The following is a 14,629-nucleotide window of genomic DNA, read 5'->3' on the forward strand; positions in this document are numbered from 1 at the left end:
CCAAAAGTGTCAAAAATGTCAGTCAAGGGTCCGATCTGTCCGCCGCAATGTCGCAGTCCCACAAAAAAAATAAAAATCGCAGATCGCCGCCATTTCTCGTTAAAAAAAAAAAACACCAAAAATGACAGAAATCTTTCCCTTAGTTAGTAAACGCAATAACTTTAGCACACACCAATCAAAATACACTTATTGCGATTTTTTTTACCAAAAATATGTAGCAGAAAACAAATTGGCCTAAAATGATAAAAAATTTTGATTTTTACATTTTTTTGGGGGGGAATTTCACATAAAAAAATGTGAAAAATATTGTTATTTTTTCAAAATTGTAGCTCTTTTTTTGTTTATAGCGCAAAAAGTAAAAATCGCACAGGTGATCAAATACCACCAAAAGAAAGCTCTATTTGTGAGAAAAAAAGGACGTAAATTTTGTTTGGGTACGGTGTTGCATGACCGCGCAATTGTCAGTTAAAGTCGCACAGCGCCAAATCGCAAAAAGTGGCCCAGATGTAAGACAGCAAAATCCTCCGGTGGTAAAGTGGTTAATAAAGCAAACTCGTTTTTTCCTCATATTGTTAAATTTCTCTATGTGACTCCATTGGGAGATTTTCCCAACAAGTCCTCAGGAAGTGTGGAGACATTTTTAGGAGAAACCCAGACAGAAATAAAAGCCCCCATATATTTCCAAATGGGAACGAGACTTGGGGCTTAGCTTTACGAACACAAAGGTGGAGAGAATTCTTCTGTTCTCCTACAAAACATCTATCTGTGCTAAGCACCAAGAATCTGGTTTCAAGGTGTAGACCCGATGGTATCACACACCTGTTAAGATTCATTAGATGTTTCCCCAATGCCCAGATCTCTACTGGAGACGTGGAGAGGAGACTGGTTCCCTTTTTTACATTTTTTGGTCTTGCCACTTATTGCAATCGTACTGAACGGAAGTCCATCGTATCACCCAAACATTTACAGACCGTGACCTACAGAAGGACCCTGCCCTTTTCCTTCTGCACCACCAGTTTCTCCAGCAAGACTTATAGGCATTCCATCGTGCCTCTCCTGCTCACCGTGGCAAAGAGCTGCATCCTGCCCTTTTGGAAGCAGGCACAGGCTCCACCCATAACCATCTGGTTTAAAAAAGTAGCTAAAATGATTGAGTTGGAGGATCTGGTTGCCACTGAGAGAGGCCCCCAGGACAAATTCTTTAAAAAGTGGTTCTACTGCCACAAATTTGTATACTCTAATGAGTACAAGGCCTTGCTGAATTTATTTTTCCTAAATGGAGATTGTACCGATGGGCATCCTGGATCGGAAGGGGAGGCGGTTTGACTGGCCTCTGATCTAACTTTCCTCGTCCTACTTTTCTTTTCCTCCTTTCTTTCCTACCTCCATTTCTTCTCTGTATTGTCTTCTCCCTTTTCATTATCGCTTTGTTTGGTTCTGTTTTTTCTTCAGATGGTATTCACCGTGTAATAAAACTAATCCTCACGGAGTAAGAGACTCTTTAAAGCCAGGCATTCAGGAACATTCTTTTCATGATTTGAATATTGCTCATGACCCTTGACTTTTCCGAGTGCTGTAATTTTCTACCTTGGTGACATATTTTGACATGTTTATCATTGGTCTCTGTCTTAAGATAAAGTATTAAAAAAAAAAGAGATAAAAGCCCTCTTACATAGTTACATAGTTAGTGAGGTTGAAAAAAGACATCCGTCCAACCAGTTCAACCTATGATGTGTGTGTGTGTTTGCTGTTAACCGTACATTGTATACCCCTGTATGTTGTGGTCTTTATGGTGCCCATCTAATAGTTTTTTGAAACTATCCATGCTCCCTGCTCCCCTCCCTCCCACGACTGCTTGTGGAAGAGAATTCCACATCCTTACCGCTCTTACAGTGAAAAACCCCTTACGCACTTTAAGGTTAAACCGCTTTTCCTCTAGTTTTAGTGAGTGGCCACGTGTCTTATTGTATCTCCTTTCTCTGAATAGCTTGTTCCTTATGCTAGGGTCGCCAGTACAGTATCTGTACATTGATATCATATCCCCCCTCAATCGTCTCTTCTCCAGAGAGAATAAGTTCAGTGCTTGTAGTCTTTCCTCATAGCAGATGTCCTCCATTCCCCTAATTATTTTTGTTGCCCTTCTTTGGACTCTTTCCAGTTCCAGCACATCCTTCCTGAGGACCGGTGCCCAGAACTGGACAGCATACTCCAGATGTGGCCGGACCAGAGTCTTGTAGAGCCAGTCCCAGTATTCTGTTGGCTTTGCTTGCAGCGGCTTGGCATTGCATGCCACTGCCAAGCCTGTTGTCTACCAGTACCCCCAAGGCCTTTTCCATCCTAGACTCACCCAGAGGTTCCCCCCCTAGTGAGTAGCTTCCTTTCTGGTTTCTGGCCCCCAAGTGCATTACTTTACTTTTTTCAACATTAAACCTCATCTGCCATGTAGTTGCCCACCCCATTATTTTGTTCAGGTCCGCTTGTAAGGTTTCCACATCCTGCATAGAAGATATTGGCATGCCTAGTTTAGTATCATCTGCAAATACTGAGATTCTACTAGATAGTAGATTTAGTAGAGTAGGGAATGGCAAGAACCCCCATTCTTATTCCTGTCACTGTTTCTTTTGAAGATTTTCCTTTGTTTTTAATCCAGGTAATAAACCAATAAGGAGGTGAGGTTGCAGAGAGCTGGACTGCGGTGTTGGTGAGTATTCCAATCTGCTGTGGAAGTTCTTTTAATGGAAGCTCTCAAGTACATAAACAGTCCGTGGAGCAATGTTTCGACATCTGTATTAGAGGGCATCAACATATTTTTGAGAGTCCAGATAAAGGTTTGTCATAGTACTCATTTTAGGAAGAGGCACTGTGATTTAGGGAATCTAAGAGGCCCCCTTCATCACTGCTTGAAAAAACTGGACCAGAAATGATGGTCTGAACAAAAAGTTTGCAAATCATGGAGTTATAATTTAAAATACAGCATTAAATCTGTTCAGGTCATCAGTTGGGCAGCAAGCTCTTGAAACTGCCAAAATGTAGTCAATGGTTTTTTTAAACAATTGCTATAATCAATAAACTCTGTCTGGTCTGTCAACTATATCTTGGCCCTCTCTTCTTCTACACGCTTCAGATCTTACTAATGAGGACACAAACAGTAATGAAACCTGACAGATGTTCTTACCCTTCATTACTCTATCTAAAACCTAAAAAAAGTTTTGGCGAAAGTTAAATTTAAAGTGAGGAACTATCTGGGTATCTAAAAGTATTGCACCACTGAGTTCACAGCTAAGTAGTTGCCAGCAGTATAACATAATTAACGATCACAGAGAAAACGTAGCAAACAAAGAAAATGTCAAAGAGCAAAAAATAGGGCTTGTTCATATCTCTGCAAAACAGAGTGGTGAATTAGGGAAAACACAGCCTGCATGAATGTTTAATGTCAGGGAGGACTGGGAACTTTTGGCTTGGGCGCCTAAAACTACAAACTGGTCTTTTCCTGCTAGATTTTCCTGTAGGCTAAAAGAGTATCATACAAAATGAGAATTGTGGTTGGTGACCATTGTGAAAGGTGCATATTCTCCTAAGGAGCATGGTTTAGGGGTGCATGTACATCAGCTTGATTCCCGTCTTTGACACAGACTTGCACTTAGAGCATTCCTAATAGCGTACAATAGCTCTCACACACATTGGAGGAGCTCACAATCTCTCCCAAAAACTTTGGAAACCCCTCATGGGTAAATCACAGAAACAGAAGTCAAAGGCAAGTCTCTGAAAAGTGGCCTGCCGAGAGGCCACACCTGATGAGGACTGTCTCTCCTGCATCCTCTCCACCTGCTTACCGGAATCTAGCTGTAGGAGGAGTGCAGAATGGTGCAGAATCACAAATCCACACAGGCAGGTGCAATGAACTTGTATTGAAGAAATTCAGCAACAGTTCACAACAAGCCCGGTGGGAAAGCCACCCGTTCTGACACATTCTCATTTCAGCAGCGTGAGAGGAGTAGATTCCATCCCGAATGACAGCCTCTTTTACAGGGGATTGAATGTGGCCCTTGACCGTCTGGTCCACCATCGGGAGAATGTCCAGAAGAAAAGAGACCCTCCTCGTAAGGAACCTTTCACTAACACTGTTACTCTCCCTCACAAACGGAGTACTTGTCCCTACTGTGCCTACTCACCAAAGTGTGCCAAAACCCTGGAGCCAGGGCCATAAAAAGGCTCTGCCTGACCCAAAATGGCTGCTTGAGTCACTTGGGACAAAAGCATCCAATAGGATTGTTTACCCAGTGACCAAGGAAACTATAGAAGAACCTTGTTCGTACTGACTTCCTCTCCAGGTCCAGGACTGCTGCAGTGAACGCCCCCTGATGTGGCTAAAGTAGACTGCACCTGCCTACATAGGATTCAGCAACCAGGTGGAGAACATAGCAAAAGTGAATTGTCAATGCCTGGAACACCATTGTCATGTACCTGGGTGTCCTTGAACCGGGAGGTTCCCAGTTTAATAGCCAGCAGCCTTGCCTGTCGTGGCATAGGGAAGCTCTGGAGTCTTTGCAGTGATTTTCTAGCCTGATGCTTTGCCTTGGACTCACTAGCCCCACCTGCTGCCAGCTGCGAACAATGTACAATTTAACCAGCCCATAAATAGCAGCACTTCCTGCTACTCAGTGCCAGTTTGTCTGGATTATCTCCCTGGGTGTGCTGTATGCTCTTTGACTGATTATCGTGTATGAACGTTTGCCTGAATTCTTGACTCCTCTTCAGCCTGCCGATTCCGTACTTCACCGCCAGCTTGTGTATGACCTCTGCCTACCTGACCATTCTTTGGATTTCGTTTGTATATCACTTTGCTCGATCTGTTGCCGGCCCGATCTCTCCGACTCTGTTTTCACCTGAATCCTCAGCACTCAAGCTCCACTTCCGACTTTACCTCACAGGTACCTAACACACCACCTCCACCACCTCCCCCTTTCGATGGCTGCACTTGATAAGAAACTAGAAATACTTCTCCATAAGGTCACTCAGTCAGTGGCTGCAGAGGTGGGCAAATTGGTAAAGAAGATGAAAAACATCTTACAACAAGAAGGTGAAGAATACAGGGACTGGAGGCAGAATATCCCCCTGCAGGGTGTTTCTGAATTAGTAGGAGGTCTTAAAAAATACTTTATATTGATCTGTTAATCGGGGGTTTTACTATGCAAGTCCTGCTTGGTACACCTTTTTTTGCATTATTGTTGTACTATCATCACTTTTTTGGCGTAATTTCCTATGTTTACTTTTTTATAGTCTAACGATATATATATCAATGAAACTGTTAGCTTTTTAATGAATCCTTCACAGACCTGATTGATACAAGTCATATTGGCTTGAAGTTATATTTATGATGAAGATTATGACTTACAATGTCAAAGGGTTCAATTCTAATAGGAAATGATGGTTAGTGTTGGAAGAATTTAAGAATTTAGTTGCTGATGTAATTTTCATATAGGAAACTCATTTTCCAAAACGCGTCTCCCTCAAGGCTGCCTATAAATACTTTACTGCATCATACTTAGGCTCAGAGCTCCTGGGTAAATTGGGAGTAGCAATATCAATAAACCAATTCTGCGCTCTGAAAGATGAAACTTCTATCCCTGACCCACATGGAAGGTATATTATACTTTGCTGCAGACTTGGGGGACACCCTCTAACGCTAAATAATGTTTATGTACCAAATATTAGGCAGATTTCCTTTCTGCTCTCCGTTTTAAAGTGATACTAAACACACACTGTTTAAAGCGGAGTTCCGGCCTCGGAAATGTTTTTTAAATAAAAATACCCCCGGGACAGTCAGGGCTAATACATTTCATTATGGATAGCCTCTGAACAGTCCCAGGTCGCACTTACCTTTTAGAAGAAATACTTACCTTGAAAATTTCTTGTCCAGCGCTGCCATCTCAGGTGTGGGCAGCTGAAGCCAGGGCGTCCTCTTCGGTGTTTTCTTTGTCCCAGAATGCCCTGCACCGGCCCCGCTCGTCAGTTCCGGTGCATGCACATCATCCCTGCACAGCTTCTGGGCATGCCCAGATGCTATTCAGCAGGGAATGACGCACCTGCACTGGAAGTGATGAGCGGGGCCGGTGCAGGCGCATTGACTTCTGGGAGCGATGACGTTCAGCTCCCAGGAATCAATGCAAGCAGGAAGTGACGGCGCGGGCCGCGGCCGCAGAGGGAGGAAGTAGAAGGAAGGTAAGTATACTTTCTTCAAGAACAAGATAAGTAAAAAAAAAAAAAAAAAAAAATCGGGACTATCCATTTCTTTTGCAGGTGAATGTCAGCAAGCGGATGGCCCAAAGTTGTTTTTGAGGCCAGAACTCCGCTTTAATTTACACTGTCCCTTCTCTTTCTGTAAGTGGATGATGGCACTGTAATTATTTCAATAAAAAAAGTACCTTTTTCCTAATCAATATACAGCTGTCACATGACCCAGCTCTCTCCCAGCCTGTCTGCAGGGAAACATAAGCAGGAGGAGATTCTAGTCCTCTGCTGCTGGTCACATGTTCAAGATAAAAAATAAAAAAAACAGACTTTGGAATACAGAGTAAAATAAATATCAATAAACGGTTTTAAATTGTCATACAAATATATAGTTGAAATCAAATCTTAATTATTTTTTGGCAATAACATGGTGTGGATGGATTTCCGCCAGTCAAAGGCTGTGTCACGCCCCTCCAGTCTGTTAAAGAGGGTGGTGAAGCCACCATTGTTCTACATGTAATATCCCGCCCCCATTGTGTTTAGCTGGTTAGTGGGCATAGAGGAAGAGGGAGGGAGTGGGCTGTCATTTACCACTGTGTATACATCTACATATGTGACTCTATAGTCATATGGGATGCTCAGATGTGATAGGGAGGAAATGCTCAGCATAGAAACTCACTGAAAACTGAGCATGTGCAGAGGTGACACCACAGCTGCAAAATCCCTAGCTGAATTGTGGACATGGACAGGAGGGGGAGATAGAGAGCAGCAGGGTCAACCAGTTTTTTTTGCAGAATACAGAAAATGAATACCATAGTGGATAAGTGAGTATGAATAGTATGAAGGAAGATGTCCCTGTGACTGCACATTCATATCATCCCAAGGTATGGTGGCAAGTGGCAACCTCAGCCTGGACTCCGGCAGGCCGTGCCCCCAATGCATTTCGTTCCACCTTTAGAGCTTAAACATGGGGATCAATTTATTGGGTCATGTGGACTAGGGATCGACAATATCGTTTTTTCAGGGCCGATACCGATTTTTCGGACACCCTTCAGGCCGATAGTCATTATTAGGTGCCGATATTCTGTACAATTAAAGTTTGAAAAAATTAACACAATTTTCGACACAAATCTGGTACTAAACATGGTAATGTTTATTAACATTTTTTCATTTAGGGGTCGTTCTTCACACCATACCTGCATGAAAACTGATGGGAAAATCGCAGATTTCACTTGCAGAGACATCAGTTTCCCATCACTTTTCATGCGCGATTCAGTCAGTTTTCATGCACGTTGTATGGTGTGAACACTGAACAGGGCACATAGAGAAGAAGAGTGAAGGGAAGAACCATTGTTTTTTTGTGCACTTTCCGAAAGTGTGCAGCAAAACTGATGTCTCTGTCTATACCATGGTGTGATTGTGAACGAAGGAGGCCTAGAAATAGACAACTGTGAAACATAAAGCGCTTGAAAAATAAAAACGTATTAACCACTTAAGCCCCGGAGGATTTGGCTGCTCAAAGACCAGGGCCTATTTTGCGAATCGCCACTGCGTGACTTTAAAGGACAATTGCGCAGTCGTGCGACTCTGTACCCAAATGAAATTGACGTCCTTTTTTTCCCACAAACAGAGCTTTCTTTTGGTGGCATTTGATCACCTGTGCGATTTTTACTTTTTGCGCTATAAACAAGAAAAGAGCGACAATTTTGAAAAAATAACAATATTTTTCAAATTTGTTTTATATGAAATTCCCCCCAAAAAAATGTAAAAATTAAAAATTTTTAACATTTTAGGCCAATTTGTTTTCTGCTACATATTTTTGATGAAAAAAATCTCAATAAGCATATTTTGATTGGCTTGCGCAAAAGTTATTGCGTTTACTAACTACGGGAAAGATTTATGTCATTTTTATTGTTTTTTTTTAACTAGTAATGGCGGCGATCTGCGATTTTTTTTTTTTGCAGGACTGCGACTTTGGGGCTGTCAGATCGGACCCTTGACTGACATTTTTGACACTTTTGGGGGTACCAGTGACATTACTACAGTAATCAGTGCTATAAATATGCACTGTTACTGTAAAAATGACACTGGCAGGGAAGGGGTTAACTTTATTAGAGATCAAGGGGTTAAGTGTGTCCCTAGGGGCGTGCTTCTAACTGTAAAGGGGCGTGGCTTTTGATGTAACCACAGAGACATACGATCCTACATAGCAGGATCATATGATCTCTGCAGTTACACCAGGGAGAATGACAGGCGGCTTTGTTTACATCAGCCACCTGCCTTTCTCCCTCTCCATCGCGATCGCGAGTGACCGGCGGACATCGGAGCCGCCGGTCACTCGCTCGGGGATGGCAGTGGACGAGCGGGGGCGGGAGCGCGCCTCCGGCGGCGCACGGGAGCCTCCTATTGGCTCGCGGGCAAGTGACGTACCCATACGTCACTTTGCCCAAGGGGGGCTGACCGCCGCAGTATATGTACTTGTGGCGGTCGGCAAGTGGTTAAAGGCTTCCCAAAACATAGAAAAATAGCATAAACTGCTGCAGTCCACTCACTGCAATGATTACATTTAAATCACTACTGCAGTGCAAAAGCTAGACAGTGGACACTACACTTACTTTAATACTCCCAGTTAGTAGAACCATATTATAGTGCAGAAAGCATAACATTTCTGCATGTTCACCAGTTAAACGGCTTCTATTTTCTTCAAATATTGCTACCACTTCACTAAAAACACGCTCACTTGGTAGCAGGAGCAGAGAGGTATCTTCTAGCATGAGAGGCAAGTCTTATAGCGTGCCTCATTTTCTTTCCACTACTGAAGAGGATCACCACTTCTGTCAATTACTGGTTCCTTCAAATAGAGATGAAGTTCATTATCCAGGCTGATTATTGTAGATTCAGAAGAATCCTCCGCATGAGGCCCCAATACAACACTAATTATGGCATCAATTCGACCACGATGAAGAAGATTCTCTTCTGTCCATTGTCTTTTTGCAGCATCCTGCTCCTCCAGATTAGAAACATGCTCTTCCTGACTTGACATTTCAGCAGGAACCTCCTGCACCTCCTGTTGAATATCTTCTGTCAGCCATTGTTTTGCCTTGGCCTATACATTATCAGAGGAGAAAGCATGATTCTTCGTGGATCGTGGATATCGAGGATCCAAAAGACATGACATTTTTATTCTCTTCATGGTTCTCAAAACGTTTGGTGAGGCTGTGCCTCATGACCTACCTACATGTTTTAATGCCACGTGTGTTGGGTCCTTCATTCTCTTGAAGAAGCATCTTCAGCACTCTCACACATGGGATGTTAGATGACACAGATGAGCCGTGATGACTCACTTCTAGTGTCACTTCCTCTATGGGGAGAAAAGTCTCAATGACATTGGCTACAATGTCCCACTGATCAGCAGTAGGACAAGAATATCCTCCATATTCACTTGAATAGATGGTAAGAACTCGCTTCTGTTCCAGCATTCTATACAGCATATAAATGTAGAAAAAATCGCGCTACATGAAAATTTAACTAATTAAAAGTCCAAAAAGTGTTCAAATAATGTCCAATTATTCCCAATGTGAATGTTGAATAAACGAAGAAAAATGTTGTCAATCGAAATTCCCTCTAGGTAATGTGCTTACCAGAACGTGAAATATCAAAGGCCCGGAATCCAAATCGGCAAACTTGGTGTCGTAGTAGATATCCTTTGAAAACCTCAGGAATTTGGATATGTGAAATCATGAAAAAAATAGAAGAACGCCATAGCGTAAAATCCCACAAATAAAGAATAATATACTGAAAATTGTAAATCACCAGTGGTGTGTGAGACTGGAATAATTGTGTATGGAAAAGGAAGAGTAGTAGATCAAATCCGCCACCAACATTAATACTGTTTACCAGAAGTAAATGTATTATTGGCAATATATGATAGAAAAAAGCCAGAGCCAAGGATATTAAAGATATTCTTCACCAGAGAGGAGGAAACCACCAGATGTTATCCACCACTGATAGGTCAGTCTCTTACCAGACTGAGTTCAAAACACTCTTATGTGAATAGATATATTCCACCACACAGATCCGGCATATCAACATCTCCAAGACTCTTACCAGATATATGTAGTTAGTAGGTATTGAATATCCTGGATGGATGGACCTTAGAAACCCCACAGGAACACAGGAAACAAGACCAGACTCCAAATTGATAACTCAGGAAGGTGGGTATTGTATCGCCATAGATGCTCAGTAGTAGTTGGCCCCAAATAAATAAAACATAGAAACCGCCATAGTGTAAAACCGTATTATTATTTAATGTAAAAAAGGTTGTAAACTCACATGTAGACAGAAGATAAAAATGCTCGCATTAGCCGCCGGCCGGACGGCTCTGCGCATCCGCACTCGTCGGACGCTGTAGGAAATGACTTCAGCACGCCGTGACCTAACGTCGTTTCGTCATAGATGACGTTTTCAAAGGTGAAGTGTTGAGCATGGTGAAGCATGTGAAGTGTTGAGTTCCATCGTGTTGGAACAGCCTGAATCAAGTTGTTTTTGGGTAGGCCAAGGTCTTCCTGAATGCACCTCAGTCGCTGCTGGGCAAGGATTGAATGGTGGAAATGGCCTGCGCACCTCTTCAGCATGCTAATTATATCAATCAAACCTCTCTGGCTTGACAGACCATCATTTACCAGAAGTTGCAGGGTGTGTGCTATGTGACTGAGGTCTAACTTCAGCAAGTCTCCTTCCTTTCAACATGTTTGCTCCAATGTCTCATAGCACAAGCATCACTCAGTTGCTGTTTATTCCCTAGTTTCAAGCATGCCTAGAAACATTTCTCTAATGTACTCCCCAGTGTGGGATCCTTGCATCACTTTTTTATTCAACACCAATTGCCTTTTTGTCCATCCGCAGTCAATGAAGTGGCATGTAAGACGCATTAGTGACTCTGTTTGTTCTGAGCAGCAGCCAGTCGTGAATGAGAGTGGATTGCCAGCATTCTCTAGTTGCAGCATAGTCTTTACTTTCTCCTTCTCATCCAAGATCAGTGCCTGACCTCCCAAATGCACTTCTGGAAAAATGGTCAAACATTCCCATAGACACACTCCTAAACCTTGTGGACAGCCTTCCCAGAAGAGTTGAAGCTGTTATAGCTGCAAAATATGGGCCAACTCAATATTGAACCCTACGGACTCAGACTGGGATGCCATTAAAGTTCGTGTGCGTGTAAAGGCAGGCGTCCCAATACTTTTGGTAATATAGTGTATGTTATGAAATTCTGAAGTTTTGTGCATTGATGAATATTGGGGTTTTGCTCGTGGCCAGTGTTCCTATAAAATGTGCCACATCCCTTAATTAAAGTACAAAGGAAAATTCTCCTGAGTTTGGGACTTTTTAGGCACAAATTTGAAACCAATTCAGCAATGTATGCAAAAAATGATAATATTTATTAAAGTGACAAAAATATAGTATAAACTATATTATATTTTTGTCACTTTAATAAATATTATCATTTTTTGCATACATCGCTGAATTGGTTTCAAATTTGTGCCTAAAAAGTCCCAAACTCAGGGGAATTTTCCTTTGTATATTGATGAATATTGCGTTCCCCTGTATGCATTTTGCCTGACAAAAAAATAAATTAAAAATCTGCTGGTCAAATTGTATAGTTGCAGGGGTCTATAAACTACGGCCCTTCAGTTGTTCAGAAACTACATTTCTCATGAAGCCTTGTCATGTCTGTGAATTACAGACTTTAACAATGCCTCATGGGACGTTTAGTTCTGCAACAGCTGGAGGGCCGTAGTTTGTAGATCCCTGGTATAGTATGTTAAAAATGTATTCCTTTTTAATACTTTATACATCAATTTTTGGGCTCCAAAAAGCATGTTTCGCTGACTGCGAGCCAGGCCTTCTCATCCAACATCAGTGCCTGACCTCACAAATGCATTTTTGGAAGAATGGTGAAACATTCCCATAGACACACTCCTAAACCTTGTGGACAGCCTTCCCAGAAGAGTTGAAGCTGTCATAGCTGCAAAGGGTGGGCCAACCTAATACTGAACCCTACAGACTAAGACTGGGATGCCATTAACGTTCACGTGTGCGTGTAAAGGCAGGCGTCCCAATACTTTTGGTAATATGGTGTAAGTATAAATCCAGCCTTACAGGCGACCCCCCCATATAAAAAATCAATACAAGTGGCATATAATATAAATAAACAGCACACTTACCTCCGGATATTTAAATCTGAATTCAAGTCTTCCATAGTCTGACAGAAAACAGAAGCGCGTGAGAAAGACCCAGTCCTAAGATAAAAAAGAGAAAGAATTATACATGTCATATTGGATATAAAATAATCATGTTATCTCACATCATTTCCTTTTCATCCTTCACTCAGATCCCCGAGAGATCCTCTACAACCTGCATTGCTTTCTAGCATTCTACCAATATGGCTATCACTAGAAAAGTCTTCCCACACCATGACACCTCCCTTTGTATCATGCAATAATTATTAAAACAAATGCAAGAATGGGCTATTGGAGGAAACAAATTGTTTGCTTTATATTTTTTATAAACTTTTTAAGCAGTTCTGGACTTAAAGGATTTGCCCCCTTAATGACCAGGCTATTTTTTGCGTTTCGGCACAGAAAATTGCGCAGTCGTGCGACACTGTACCTATATAAAATTGATGTCCTTTTTTTCCCCCACAAATACAGCTTTCTTTTGGTGGTATTTGATCACCTCTGCGATTTTTATTTTTGCGCTATAAACAAAAAATTAGAATTAAATTTAAAAAAAATAGCGACAATTCTGAAGAAAAAAAAAAAAAAAACAATATTTTTCACATTCTGCTATATAACATTTCCAAAAAAAAAAAAATGTGAAAATCAAATTTTTTCATCCTGTTAGGCCAATTTGTATTCTGCTACATATTTTTTGGTAAAAAAAAAAAAAGAAAAATCGCAATAAGCGTATTTTAACTGACAATTGCACGGTCGTGCGACGCTGTACCCAAAGGAAATTGATGTCTTTTTCCCCACAAATAGAGCTTTCTTTTTGGTGGTATTCGATCAGCTCTGCGGTTTTTCGTTTTTGCGCTATGAACAAAAAAAAAAAGAGCGACAATTCTGAAAAAAACACCAATATTTTCTACTTTCTGCTATAAAACATTCCCAATCAAAAAAATTTAAAAATCTAATTTTTTCATCCTTTTAAAATCCAATTTGTATTCTGCTACATATTTTTGGTAAAAAAAAAATCGCAATAAGCGTATTTTGATTGGTTTGCGCAAAAGTTATTGCGTCTACTAACTACGGGAAAGATTTATGTCATTTTTATTTTTATTTTTTTCTAGTAATGGCGGCAATCTGCGATTTGTAGTGGGACTGCGACATTGCGGCGGACAGATCGGACCCCTAACTGACATTTCTGACACTTTTGGGGGGACCAGTGACATTACTACAGTAATCAGTGCTAAAAATATGCACTGGCAGGGAAGGGGTTAACCCAGGGGTGATCAAAGGGTTAAATGTAAGCCTAGGGGAGTGTTTACTAACTGTGGGGGGAGGGGCTTGTGAAATGACCATAGAGACCTGTGTTCCTAAATAGAAGGATTACAGGCGCTCTGTGATCATTCCAGAGAGAAGAACGGTCGGCTGTGTTTACAACAGCTGACCGCCCTTCTCTCTCAGCGGGAAACGATCGCGGGTGGCCGACGGCTATCGGTGCATCGGCATCCCCTCTGCCTAGTGGGGGCAGGAGGGCTCCACTGCCGGCGCGCGCTCACCCCCCAGCACCACACGCACGACCGACGTAGTACTAAGTCGGTTCGTGCAGCCGAGCCAGCCTGCCGCAGTAAAACTGTGGTGGGCAGTTGGCAAGAGGTTAATCTGTACAGATAAGAAAACAAGAGAAAAGAGATGCTTTCATATTTTTATAGTGTTTCTTCTGACTATTCAGAAAATCTCCTGCATGCAGATTTCCCTGCAGCTTATTTGCTGAATTTAGCCAGATACCGTGGGGTTGATTTACTAAAACTGGAGAGTGCAATATCTGGTGCAGCTATGCATGGCAGCCAATCAGTTTCTAGCTTCAGCTTATTCAATTAATTTTTGACAAAAAAAAAAAAACTGGAAGTTGATTGGTTTCTATGCAGAGCTGCACCAGATTCTGCACTCTCCAAGTTTAGTAAATCAACCCCAGTGCCTTGAAAAAGTATTCATACCCTTGACATTTCGCACATTTTTTCATGTTATAACCAAAAACATAAATGTATTTTGGGATTTTATGTGATAGACCAACACAAAGTGGCACATAATTGTAAAATGGAAGGAAAATGATAAATGGTTTTCAACATTTTTTTACAATTAAATATCTGAAAAGTGTGGGGTGCATATGTAATCAG

At 41.7% G+C, this 14,629-nt stretch overlaps 1 protein-coding gene across 1 annotated transcript in view; it reads right to left on the minus strand.

Moving 5' to 3' along the window:
* The window catches only part of TMEM145 (transmembrane protein 145), a 218,499-nt gene that overhangs the window by 74,710 nt on the left and 129,160 nt on the right, over positions 1–14,629 (minus strand). The window contains exon 2 of the mRNA XM_082273591.1: positions 12,456–12,530. Within this exon, the coding sequence (XP_082129717.1) occupies positions 12,456–12,530 (75 nt within the window). The remainder of the gene's footprint in view (positions 1–12,455; positions 12,531–14,629) is intronic.

This window comes from Pelophylax lessonae (genome assembly GCF_965119305.1).
Source record: "Pelophylax lessonae genome assembly, chromosome: 12".
Classification (NCBI taxonomy): domain Eukaryota; kingdom Metazoa; phylum Chordata; class Amphibia; order Anura; family Ranidae; genus Pelophylax; species Pelophylax lessonae.